The sequence below is a fragment of the Jaculus jaculus genome, chromosome 2 (genome assembly GCF_020740685.1).
Source record: "Jaculus jaculus isolate mJacJac1 chromosome 2, mJacJac1.mat.Y.cur, whole genome shotgun sequence".
NCBI lineage: Eukaryota > Metazoa > Chordata > Mammalia > Rodentia > Dipodidae > Jaculus > Jaculus jaculus.
In genome coordinates, this window is record NC_059103.1 from 764219 (window position 1) to 777510 (window position 13292).

The window sequence follows — 13292 nt, forward strand, 5'->3', positions numbered from 1 at the left end:
TTGACACAGTGCTCCTTGAAGATCATGGAGGCTTGTCCAAGTGTCTGAGTAGCTTGTTCCCCTTGATGCCCTGACTTAAGGGGGTACTTAAGAACTCTGGTGAGAGATGGCTTAGCAGTAAAAGCACATACCTGTGAAGCCCAAAGACTCCCAGAACTCACGTAAGCCAGACATACATGGTGGCACATGTGTCTGGAGCTCCTTTGTAGTGGTTAAAGGCCCTGATGTACATTTTCTTTCTCTCTCTTCTGCCTCTTCTCTCACTCCCAATTAGATATATTTAAAAATATAATAAAAAATTCCAGTGGTCTGTTGAGCCTCTTTCTCATGCTTTGTTTCTAGAATGTCACTTTTTCCTTTTCTTTAAATAGGGCGTTGTTACAAATTTTGAAATTTTCCGAATGAGAGAGAAACAGGTACCTGTCGACGTGGTTGAAATGAAAGGTAAGCTTCAACTTAGCCATTGGGAAGCGGGATGGGCTTTCTGTGCTCTTGGCCTCTTACACATGAGCCAAGTGCTTGGGTGCTCCCGCACTAGTGAGCAGCTGTGTCAGTTACTTTGTTACTGGGACAAAATCTATGACCAGAAGCAACTTAGGGCTTACACTTCCATAGGCTAGAGTCCGTCACGGCAGGAGCAGGAAGCTGACTAGCGTTGTGCTGTTGGCCAAGATGAAGTAGAGTGAGAGAAGCTGGGCAGGTCAAAGCCCCCCCCCCCCACCCCCCCCACCCCCCGAAGCATTTCCTCCAGCAAGACTCTGCCTCTTACAGTTCCACAACCTTCCCAGATCTTGCCACAGTTGGGGCTTAAGTATTTAAACATGTAAGGTGACATTTTCCTAGAAACCACTACTGCAGCATCTCAAATCACAGGGAGCGCTTGAGGGCCAGGATTACTCTTTCCTGTGCCACCTTGGATGTGACCAAAGAGACTCTGATTGTCCTTGAAGTTTGCTTTTCATTTTTTTTTTTTTTTTTTTTTTCTGTAGATTGGGTTTCATGTAGTCCAGGCTGGTCTTGAACTTCTGATCTTTTTGCCTCCACCTCCTGAGTATTGGAATTCCATGGCCTGTGGTAACCTCACAGTTAAGCATACATTTTGAGGAATGAGTTTCATTCCATGCCCAGGACACAGTGAGTGTGTCTCATCTTCCAAAATAAAACTGTTCTTGGTCTAAGTTTTTTCCCCCTCCTTTAAATAACTTCTCAAGATATGTGATGGTTTGGGCTGGGCATCACATCTTGTCACATCAGCAAGAGGGAACAGCAAGAGTGAGCTCTCTTGAACACCCACTAGGCTGGACTAATAACCTCAATACTGCTGCCGCCCCCCCCCCCCTCGCCTTCAGCAAGGCTCCACCTCCCAACTAGGGACTTGAGTGTGAGGCTTCCTTACAAACACTTGATGAGGTTATGGGGACATTCCACATTCAAACACACAAGCTCGATGATGCTTGCTTGCAGAGCTTGTCAGCATGGGTTTCATTTCCCAGCACCCACATAAAGCCAGACAGAAAAAGGTGCATGTGTCTGACATTTGTTTGCAATAGCAAGAGACCCTGGTGTGTGTGTGTGTGTGTGTGTGTGTGTGTGTGTGTGTGTGTGTGTATACAAATACTTAAAAAAGCAAACGGAACCTGTTGTGGTAACAGCCTGCCTTTAATCGCAGCATTCAGGAGGTTCAGGGAGAAGGAATGCCTTGAGCTCAAGGCCAGCCTGGGTTACAGAGTGAGTTCCACATCAGTCTGGATTAGAGTGAAATCCTGCCTAAGAAAAATAAAAAAGGCAAGCTGGTATAGTAGTCCCAACACAGGAGGCTGTGGCAGGAGGGTTGCTGACAATTTGAAACCAGTGGGGTCTGTGTGGCAAGTCTCAGCAAACCCAGAAGAAAAAAAAGTGAAAAGAGAGGGCTAGTTATCACAGGACTCTGCTGTAGGCCCAGCAGTGAGCATAATAATCAGCCACATGAGGCTTCAACTTGGAAAACCCCTTAGCTGTGACTCGAAGTCAGGCACCTCTGGGTTGCCAGGTAGGATTTCTTACACAGCATCCCAAGCAATTCACTGCTTTTCCTACTCTGGTAATGGATGAGCTTTTTTTCTCCTGCTGTTGTCCACTCTGGGGTCCCTTTTAATAAATTTGAGAATCTGAGGCTTGTCTCTAGTTGAGTAGAGAGGACCTGAGCTTATGGAAACGTTTGTATAACCATCACAAAGTGGGTAACATGACTTATTGGTTGTAGAAACCATCATAGCCTTTGCCTGGGAACCCAATGGCAGCAAGTTCGCTGTGCTGCATGGAGAGGCTCCAAGGATATCTGTCTCCTTCTACCATGTGAAGAGCAATGGGAAGATTGAGCTCATCAGTAAGTGGCTGCCCCTGTGGCTTCCTTGAGAAGAGAGTCAGCCTGGGTAATGGGATTTGGTCATTGCTTAATAGTGAGATGTGAGGTTGGGGTGTCTTGAGAGGGAGTACTTGTGTCTCCTGCGCTCTGGAGTCTTAAGTGGGGACATTCAGGGTCTTCCATACCTGGCTGTTGTTTTGGGGAAGGAAGTTGTCTTCCTCTTGTTATTGTAGGATGTTATGGGGCCCTGCTTCCTCAGCATGGGTTGGATCCTAAGGCCCTCCAGGTGGACGGGGTCTTGCTCATGGCACCTACCTTCTGGGTTTGGGTTCCCTGAGGACATGTGCTTATTCTGTGTCCTAGTGTCCTTATAGCTGCACACAGGTCAGTGTGTTAGCAACTCAGAAGCTTGGCTTCATTGCATTGCTTTATTTTGGCTCTGCAAGATGGCCTCAGGCTATGCTCCACCACTGCCAAATAAATGGAGGGAGGACTGGTCACCACCATGACTTTTCTCAGACCCAGGAGGATGAGGGGTGTTGTACTCCAGGAATAGCTTTTCTTGAGACATTCCTCTGAACATTTGGTTTCCCCTTCACCAGAGCCTGTGATGAGATCACTTGGCTGCGTGTTATGAAACTTTTTTTTTTTTTTTCTTTCGAGGTAGGGTCTTACTCTGGTTCAGGCTGACTTGGAATTAACTCTGTCATCTCATGGTAGCCTTGAACTCATGGCAATCCTCCTACCTCTGCCTCCTGAGTGCTACGATTAAAGGTGTGCGCCACCACGCCCAGCTACGAAACTATTTGTCTTATTGATTTTTTTAAAAAAAAAATTTATTAACATTTTCCGTGATTATAAAAAAATATCCCATGGTAATTCCCTCCCTCCCCCTTGTTGATTCTTTTGGATATAAAAAGTATGCAGTTAGAACACTTCTTACCTTGTTAAGAAACACCAGAAAAGGTGCCATCTACCTTCTAAATGTATGAGGCATGCCCTTCCTAAGCCTGTCGAGGTATGAGAATCCTGCCCCATGGGGGCACATGGCTACCTCACCTTGATTTGTCCCCTCTCCTTGGTTTTGCTCTGCTTCTGAGTCTCCTGCAGCCTGAGGAGAGAGACCACCCAGTGTGTTAAGCTGCCACACACTTGGTGTGGCTGAGAGATCTGGAGAGCCCTTCATTATCACCTCCCTCTTGCTCTGCCCAGCTCCTCCCTGTGGGTGCTTGGGAAAATGGAAACTTATTTGTGAGCACACACTGAAACGTGCAGACCTCACTAGGGTGGGCCTAGAAACTGTTGAGGTCTTCTCCTGACGATCTGATATCATCCAGGGACTCCCTGGATGGGTTGTTGTGATGTTTATTGTAAGGGCCTTCTTTGTCCAGTTGCCTGGGGAAGATGGAAATAGGCTGTCCTATGTTTTCACAGCAGCTACTCTGCTTTTCCATTCATTCATTCATTCATGTTTGGGGAGTGGCACCAGGGTCTCTTGCAGCTGTGAAGGAACATTAGATGCTTTCTTTATGAGGAGAGCTATGGAATTGAACCTCGGTATGAATTTGTAACTTAAGATGTATTTAAATGGTAGGCTTTCTAAATACTTTTCCAGGGTTGGCAGTGGATTTGGTGGCTTTGTATAACTAGACCTGATTTCTGCCAGTTCTCCCCAGGGTGGTGGTATGTTTTACTTGGGGAGCTGTTGGCTCAGGCCTCACCGGCACTTGCTTTCCTTGCAGAGATGTTCGACAAACAGCAGGCCAACACCATCTTCTGGAGTCCGCAGGGGCAGTTCGTGGTGCTGGCTGGGCTGAGAAGGTGGGTCTGGAGAGCTCTACTTAAAAGGGCTTGCGTTACAGTGGCAAGAGGCCCTGGTGTGCCTATTTCTCTCTCAAATAGATACTTAAAAAACAAAAGCAGTCAGAAATCACAAATCAGATTATTTCCTTGTTAACCATGTGGTAGATGAGGCTGTTCTCTGGCGTGCGTCCGCTTTGCAGCCAGCCAGCTCCCGGTTCCTTGTTCCTTTCTCTGTCCTCGGGCTTCTTCGAGTGGCGTTGTGGGGCGTTTGTGGGTCACTAGCTGATGTGTTGCCTCTGCAGCATGAATGGTGCCTTGGCGTTTGTTGACACTTCAGACTGCACAGTCATGAACATTGCAGAGCACTACATGGCCTCCGATGTTGAGTGGGACCCAACTGGCCGATACGTGGTCACCTCTGTGTCCTGGTGGAGCCATAAGGTAGGAGCTTGTGGGCTTCTGCCATTTCTGAAGCCATCCTGGCTTTGCCTAAGAGCTAAGGCTGGTGAAAGGGATGCAGCTGTGTGCAGGAGTGGTGTCCACTGTGGGAGGATCTTTTCTTGGACCCTGTAGTGTAAGGATATTATTCGCAAGAAATCTGCCTGACTCTTTGGCACCTTTGCAAACACACCTAAGCAGCATCCCTCTCCTCATGCACCTCTCTGCTCCTGAACCAGGAGGGACAGTTGAGCCCAGTCCATGCAAACAACCTGTGGGGTCAGATTCTGTCTGGTGAGATCTCTCCGGAGCTCCAGCCTTCCAGATGACACTGTGCACAGTGTCCTGAGTAGCATTCTCCACATCCATGTGGAAAGCCTGTGTCCAGATGTCACTTCTGCAAGCCCAACCCTGTCACTTTGTGCAGGATCTTGTAGGACTGGGTGTGCTCGGTGTAGACCGGCATTCACAAGGCCCTCTGTTCCAGCCTCAACATCAAAAAATAAAAGTAAAAATATTTTTGCATATTTGCGTGGTGTTTGTGGGTGTCTGTGTGGGTATTGGGTGTGTGGAGGTTGAAGTTGGATGTCTTCCTCTGTTGCTTTCCACCTTAGTCATTAAGCTCTCACTTGAACCCAGAACTCAACAGTTGCACTGCTTTTGCCCCTGGGGTCCTGTGTGCTAGGACCAGAGGAAGGTCACCATGCACATTTGGCATTTACATGGGTGCTGGGAGTCCAAATAGATCATCATGTGTGAGTGGCAAGTAAAGCACTTGGTTTTTGAGGTAGGTCTCACTCTAGCCCTGGCCAACCTGGATGGAATTCACTGTGTAATCTCAGAGTGGCCTCAAGCTCATAGTGATCCTCCTACCACAAAACTTTTTAAGCCATGGTGTGCTGCTTTAGTCCACATAGCTGTCTGAGGATACACTATTGTCTGGACTGAAGCACTGCCTTATAGAGAATGTCTTTCTGGAAAAACAAGGCCAGTTGGCTTACCGGTGGTTAGGGACACATGTCCTAGCACAGGTTTCTGTGGCCTGTAACAATATTGCCCTGGTGGAGTTAAGCAGGGCTGGGTGGAGCCCTTTTTTCTGTCCCTGGTATATATGGAAGGCAGGTGTGGGCTGGTGCTGTGAGCTGTTGATAGTAAAGGCTCCAGGGTTGCCACACACAGCTCAAGGTGACCACTGCCCTCTTGTAGGTGGACAATGCTTACTGGCTGTGGACGTTCCAAGGACGCCTTCTGCAGAAGAACAACAAGGACCGCTTTTGCCAGCTGCTCTGGAGACCGCGGCCCCCAACGCTCCTCAGCCAGGAACAGATAAAGGTCCGGGGTCCCCACCAGGCTCGGGTGTGGGAGCATTTGTGGCACTCACAGAAGCTGGTCGTTTTTTCTGTAACTGAACCAGGTGGTAGTGGGTGTGGTGGGTAGCGATAAATTATTGAGGGGCTCTCTGCAGAGACACAAGGACAGTGGGACCTGAACTCAAATGGTAGATTCAGACAATAAACCCAAACTTACAAGATGGGCATGGTGGTACATACTTGTAATCCTAGAAGCTGAGGCAGGCTAGCCTTGGCTATATAGCAAGAAGACCCTGTTTCCAGAAAAAAGAAAGTTCTTAACCCAGAGAGGCTGTCAACAAGTCCCAGTGGGTTTGAAGGAGGCACATGGATTATACATAATTGGTGTGAAGGGCCAGAGGTATGGGAGGAGAGTGTGAGTCATCCCAGGGAAGAGTGCCCTCTCCATGACTGAGACTCCAAAGGTAGGCATGCTGGAGGCCCCTGGGGCTGTTTCTGAGTCACTGAGGATGCTGGCATCCTTGTAGGGTGCATTGTGGGTCCACCTTTGAGGGTTAAATCATGAGACTTGCCTTGGTTTCAGCAAATTAAAAAAGATCTGAAGAAATACTCTAAGATCTTTGAGCAGAAGGATCGCTTGAGCCAATCCAAAGCATCCAAGGTGAGCCAAAGGGAGATGCTAATGATAGTCTTGGGGACTTTGGGTCTTCTGTAATCAGGAGCCTGTGCTGCTTGTCTGTGTGCCCAGGGCATGCAGGAGACTGGCAGTGGGGCGTAGGGCCAGCCCTGGCTCCTGGAGCCAACAGGCCTGATTTTCCTTGCCAGGGGTGGGTGTGGGTGGAGGGAAATGAGGGGGCCATCCCTCTTAATTCCTTAGGGGCTGGTAAGTGTTCCGTCAGCATGTACAAGTTCCTGAGCTCCCCCCTAGCACTGTAAGACTGGGTGAGGGACAACTCCAGAATGTTAAATGAGAGGTTGTTTGACATGGTGGGGTTGCTTGTGGCAGAAAATGCCTTCTTTTGGTTCCTCACATGTTACACTGGTGAGTTAAGTATACTTGTACAACTTGCCTCCAACCTAAAAGGAACTGGTTGAGAGAAGGCGAACCATGATGGAGGATTTCCGGGAATACCGAAAAAAGGCCCAAGAACTTTATATGAAACAGAAGACTGAACGTCTAGAACTACGAGGAGGTAATGGAAGGTTCTGGGCTTGTCTACATAGGGAGTGCTTTCCTTCCTTGCCTGGGTTGTGGGCTAGATCCCACAGCACAGCCACACCCTGAGGGCTGGCTCCTACCCTGTCTTCTCAGGAGTGGACACTGATGAGCTGGACAGCAATGTGGATGACTGGGAGGAGGAGACCATCGAGTTCTTTGTCACTGAGGAGGTCATTCCTCTGGGGGGCCAGGAGTGACCTGAACACTGGTGAGACTACCTCACAGAGGGACAGGGACCTTGTAGCTGCTTTATAAAAACCCTTTGCTATAGAAAGCACATCAGGTGGGGTGGGGAGATCGGGGGTGGGGGGGACACCTGGGAAGATGCAGGAGGCTGGCTTCATTTCTGGAGGGCTTCTCCAGCTGATGGCCTGCAGGGACCTTCAGGAAGGAGTGTCAGGCCTAGTAGTCATGACTGCCAAGGTTGACATTCACCATCCCTTCAAGGCCAGAGTACAAGAGTGTGTGTGTGTGTGTGCTTGTCACAGTGCGGAGCATATGTGGACTTGGCTTGGGTGCCATCAGGTTGTCAGTGACTTTTGCTCATGGCCACAGGCACCCGCTTCTCTCACGCCTGGAAAAGTTCCCCCAGCTCTGACATGGTGTCGGATCTGGCCTTGCTCGGGGTGGAGCCTCTTGTCTGGGCCCATTCTCAGGCTCTGCAGTGGCATTCCTGCTAGGACCCCATCCTCTGGCTCATGCTTGAACTCCGAGTAACCTGTGGTTCCTTTTATTGCAGTGTCATTGTGCTGTGTCCTGGACCGAGGCCACCTCGGCTCTGGACTCTTCCCCTGTGCTTCTTTGCTCTGGACTGGGACTGCGCCTGGGGCTCTTCATCCCGACACAGCTCTGTGCCTTCAAGCCCCTGGCGTCCGCAGTGGGGACGTTTCGAGGCACTGCTCTCCGATTTCTCATTTCGGTTTTTATCAACCACCACGTTGGCTGTGGGGACTACTTGTCACAGGGCCCCTGGAGGCTCTATTTCACTCCTGCTGCCAATGCGTGTCTAGGCCCCCACCAGCAGCTCAGTGGGGATTCCGTTCACGAACTTCTGTCCCTGGTGGGCCAGTGTTGGTTTACCTGGACACTGTCAGGGAGGCCGCACTCCCACCACTTGTGCCACCGAGCTCTGGGGGTGCCATGGCACCTCATACCGTTCAGGTTGTGACAGGTCCTCTGCACAGGTTGAACATGGAATAAAAGCAACCCTGTATGAAAACACTGTCTTGCTCCTCTCTTTGCACGTCCCCGACTCTGCAGTGAGGGTCGTTCACACGCACACGTCCAGTTGGCCTCTGCAGCCGCCCCAGGTGTGAGCTGGACTACTTAATTCCAAATACAGCTTCTTTCATCATTCAGTTTCTATGAGAAAATGCTCATTTCATCCAATGAGAATCTTAGAATTTTCAGTCAGGTTGGTTGGGAAGCTGGCATGGATGCCCTGCGCATGTTGAGTGGTTGTCTCAGTGGAGAAGAACATAGTGGTCTGGGTGGCCTAGCTGCCGTGTCTTGTCACCCAGCATACCTGTGAGATGTCAGGCTCTTGCCCCTTGCTCTGAATCTGAACCAGGGGCCTCTGAGGACATTATAACCTGTGAATGCTCCAGCCAGGAGACATGCTCACCGGGCAGGGGAGTCATGAAATAGGTGCTCAGACCCTGGGAGGGCGTGACTCTGAAATGCAGAGCTGATGTCCTTACCCTGGGAGGGTGGCTTTGTCCTGGGCTCCTCACATTGCGCTCCCTTCCCCTCCTCTCAGGTGCTCATGTAGCTTGTCCCTGGCCCTCCAGCAGTTTTCTTCAAACTCCGTTCTAATCTCTTGAAAGTGAAAAGAAGGCAAGGTGATTATCACAGTGACAGATTTCTTTTGGCTCTAGAAAATTTCACTATTTGAAACTTAATGGTAATTGTTTCCCATTCTATGATTTGTAAATAAAATGATTTCTGGAGCTCCTGCCTGCTGTCTTGTGTGGTACAGATGGAGTGTGGGTGGCCCTTCCCCCCACCCCCCACTTGGTAGAGAGTTCTGACCCTTTATTCTCCTGGCAATGCCCAGGGCTGGGCCCTGCTGCAAGCCTCACGTGACCCTGTCCCCAGGAGGCCACAGTGCTCTGGATAGGACTGCTGTGGTCTGCAGGCCCCACCTCTGAGTGCCTGCACGCTAGCCTGGAGCCTTGTGGAAGAGGCATGGGGCTCGTGGGGTTTACGGATACTCTACCTACTGTCCTCAGGGTTTCCCTGCATTGACCAGGACACTATGGAAGACAAATAAGTGTGACTGAAGGTCAGCTCTGGCCTAGAGCTGTTGATTTGGCTCTGGGAAGACAGGCCTGTAGTGGGGAGTCTTAAGAGTCCCTGGTGTCCTATGTGTGACAAACAGCATCCCTGCTGGATGGGATCCAATCTCTGTGTGTGATTTCTATCAAAATGCAGGGCAGGGGCTGGGGAAATGGTTTAGCAGTTAAGGCATTTGCCTGTAAAGCCTAAGGACCCCAGTTCAATTCCCCAGGACCCACATAAGCCAGATGCACTAGGGACACATGTGTCTGGAGTTTGTTTGCAGTGGCTAGAGGCCCTATCTTTTTAATTCAACATAGTTCTCTAATACCAAGCCTGACTCAGCTTTTGCTATCCTGTGGCACAAGCTGTGGTTAACCTGCTGACAAGGGCAGTCTGTCCAACCTGCTGGCTGAGTTCACAGGGCAGGGCCATCCCTAGGGAGCCTGTGGAAAAGGTGAACACAGCATGGCAGCAGTATACCCACCTGGTCCATCCTTAGGGACTGAGGCTGGAAATCTCATCAGAAATTTAGGGATCTTAAGGTTTCTCGGGAAGATAACTGAAATCGCTTCTTTTTGCCTTAGCTGCTGGCGTTTGGGTGGGAAGCAACAAGGCCACCGTGACCTGTTAGGATGAAGTACTTCCACCCCCCACCTCACTACAGCCTTTCATCCGCAGACCCGGGGCTCCTGTGGCATCACCTAAACTTGCAGGCAGGCCGGGCCTGGTTCTTTTGTGCAGATATCATTGGGAGGTCTGCCTGGGGACCGCATGAGCCAAGAGGGATAGCTGTGACATCAGTTTAGTAACCAGGCTCCATGCTGGCCCAGCCCCACCCCTGGGGACCCAGCTGATGTCACCGGAGCCATGGAGCAGGATGGGACTGAGCCAAGGCAGGTCTCCTTGCCTCTGCCTCTGCAAGGCTAGCCATAGCCCATTGTGACCTGCAGCATGCCTTCTCACCCGGCTACTGGCCCTTCCCCAGCTCGAGGTAGCCCTACCCTGAGGGAGATGGAGCCCAAGGACCAGCAGCTAATGGTGAGTGCCCTCCCTCTTGCCTCTGCCAGCTCCACTCTGTCCCTGCCCCTACCTCAAGCAACACTCAGTTCCTGTAGGCCAGGTGGCAGTTCATCCCATGGTCCAGGGAGAAACGTCCATCCCCTCACATTCCCTTCCTGAGACTCAGTAACTACCATGTCCCCTCACCTAGGCTCTCCAGACCCTTGTGCCCTGCTGTGAAACCTCCTCCTCCTGGGAGCTCCGGGTCTTGGGTGAGGACCCCAGCTGGGAGGCATTTTCCATCTGTTGTGGTAACCTTCCCATAGCTGGAACAAAACACCCAACCAAAAGATTTATTTCGACTTCTAGTTTAGTTTGGAGGGGATGTTTCAGTGTGGCAGAGGAGAGGCTGGACAACTTGTAGAAGATAGCAGGATCAAGGGGGAAGCTGAGCTATGAAACTCCAAAAGACCATTGCCATCAGCACATCCCCTCCAGCAAGGCTCCCCCTCCTAAGTTGCCACCAGCAGGGGACCAAACATTCAAAACACATGAGGCTTTGAAGGACATTTTACATTCTTTTTTCATAGTAGTAGTTGTTTTTGTTTTTTGAGGTAGAGGTAAAGTCTTGCACTAGCCCAGGCTGACCTGGTATTAACTACGTAGTCTCAGGGTGGCCTTGAACTCACGACGATCCTCCTACCTCTGCCTCTACATTCTTACAGTCTTATTTATTTGAGAGAAAGAATGGGAACACCAGGGTCTTCAGCCACTGCAAACTCCAGACGCATGTGCCACCTTGTGGATCTGGCTTATGTGGATCCTGAGGGTTCAAACCTGGGTCCTTTGGTCTTGCAGGCAAGTACCTTAACTGCTAAGCCATCTCTCCAGACTGACATTCTATATTCATCTAACACTCTGGCTCCATAGACTTATGACAATCTCATGATGCAAATTCAGTCCAACTTTAAAAGTCCCCCATACTTCTTGTTTGCCTGCAAAAAAACAAAAATAAATAAATAATAAAATATATTAAAATAAAAAAATTCCCCATACTTATTTTTGTGTTAGGGGGTTCAGATCTCCCTCTAGCCCAGGCTGACTTGGAATTCCCGAGTGCTGGGATTAAAGGCACGTACCACCATTCCCTGCTAGGATGACTTAAACTCCAGATACACCTACCTTCCTTCACTGCCTGAGTGCTCTTTTTTTTTTTTTTTTTTTAGCATTTTCCATGATTATAAAAAAATATCCCATGGTAATTCCCTTCCTCCCACCCCCACACTTTCCCCTTTGAAATTCCATTCTCCATCATATTACCTCCTCAAACTCTTTTTTTTTTTTTTTTAATTTTTGGTTTTTTGAGGTAGGCTCTCATTCTAGCCCAGGCTGACCTGGAATTCACTATGTAGTCTCAGGGTGGCCTCGAACTCATGGTGATCCTCTTACCTCTGCCTCCCAAGTGCTGGGTTAAAGGCGTGTGCCAAGCCCAGCTCCTTTTTTTTTCTTTTTTTACCCATCTCAACAGTGTTCAAAAATCCCAAATCTCTGGAAAGTGTGAGCCTGTAAAATCAAAACACAAGGACTTTCAGCCCATCATTGCAGAGGAAAGATTGAACCAATGTAAGATCTAAAACAAGCAGGCTTAAACATCAAGTCCTGAAGTTCCATGCCTGGCATTTAGGATCTGTGACAAATTCTCCGGTGTCTCCTCTAGCCAGGCTGCTTATAGCCCTGGGAAAAACCCATCTAGAGCCAGCAGCTTTTCTTGGTGGCCATACCATAGTCCTGGTATCTCTAAAATCCTGGGGTCTCCATTGCAACCCACAGTTCATTCTTGAAGTTCCATGCCAATGCCTTGCCAGGTCTCCATGCAAGGGCTTCAACAATCTTGCCTCACATGCCATGTGAGGCTATCTTCAAAAATAAATAAATAAACAAATAAAAGTGTTGCAAATCCAATTACCCTCTTTCCTGCATTTGTCATGCTTCTAAAACCAAGACCAGGTGGGCTACCAAATTTGCTAATCCAGGGGAAAATAAAGACTACTTTGTGTTTTTCATTTATTTATTATTATTAGAGAGAGAGAGAGAGAGAGAAGGAGGGAGAATGGTCATGCCAGGGCCTCTAGCCACTGCAAATGAACTCCAGACACTGTAAGGGTCTGAGAATTGTTGAAGAAAGACCCCAGACTCAAATAGTATGTAAAAGCAAAGAGTGTTTATTCTGCAGAATCAGCCAGCATGCGGGGGTCAACTACTCATACAAAATGGTGACCCCGAGAGGAGCTCGCAGGCTCCTTTGAAGCTAGAGGAATTTTGGTGGGCTTAGTCTTTTCTAACATGATTGGCTAATTTGAACAGTAGCTGTACTTACACTCTTGATTGGGGCTAAGGTCTTGGTGGGCTGGGTCTAGGGGAATTTCAGGCAGGTTAGGTAATTTTTTTTTAAAATATTTTATTTTTATTTATTTATTTGAGAGAGAGAGAGACACAGAAATAGGCAGGGAGAGAGAGAGAGAGAGAGAATTGGCACACCAGGGCCTCCAGCCACTGCAAACGAACTCTAGGTGTGTACGCCCCCTTATGCATATGGGTTATGTGGGTCCTGGGGAAATGAACCCGGGTTCTTAGCCTTCACAGGCAAACACCTTAACCACTAAGCTATTTCCCCAGCCCAGGTTAGGTAATTTTTAAAATGATTGGCGAGGGATGGGTTAGCGGTTAAGTTGTTTGCCTGCAAAGCCAAAGGACCCTGGTTCAATTCCCCAGGACCCACGTTAGCCAGATGCACAAGGGGGCGCATGCATCTGGACTTTGTTTGCAGTGGCTGGAGGCCCTGGTGCACCCATTCTCTCATTCTCTCTCTCTCTCTCTCTCTCTCTCTCTCTCTCTCTCT

General features: G+C 49.2%; 2 protein-coding genes across 2 annotated transcripts in view; both read left to right on the top strand.

Moving 5' to 3' along the window:
- Eif3b (eukaryotic translation initiation factor 3 subunit B) overlaps positions 1–8333 on the top strand; it is a 29422-nt gene extending 21089 nt beyond the window's left edge. The window contains exons 11-19 of the mRNA XM_004672707.2: positions 372–444; positions 2243–2365; positions 4087–4165; positions 4450–4588; positions 5792–5917; positions 6479–6556; positions 6980–7088; positions 7208–7322; positions 7854–8333. Coding sequence (XP_004672764.1) covers positions 372–444; positions 2243–2365; positions 4087–4165; positions 4450–4588; positions 5792–5917; positions 6479–6556; positions 6980–7088; positions 7208–7311 — 831 coding nt within the window. The 3' untranslated portion in view covers positions 7312–7322; positions 7854–8333. The remainder of the gene's footprint in view (positions 1–371; positions 445–2242; positions 2366–4086; positions 4166–4449; positions 4589–5791; positions 5918–6478; positions 6557–6979; positions 7089–7207; positions 7323–7853) is intronic.
- Positions 8334–10345: 2012 nt separating this feature from the next.
- Positions 10346–13292, top strand: part of LOC123458781 (kinesin-like protein KIF19) — a 92333-nt gene continuing 89386 nt past the window's right edge. Inside the window, exon 1 of the mRNA XM_045144137.1 lies at positions 10346–10432. Coding sequence (XP_045000072.1) covers positions 10346–10432 — 87 coding nt within the window. The remainder of the gene's footprint in view (positions 10433–13292) is intronic.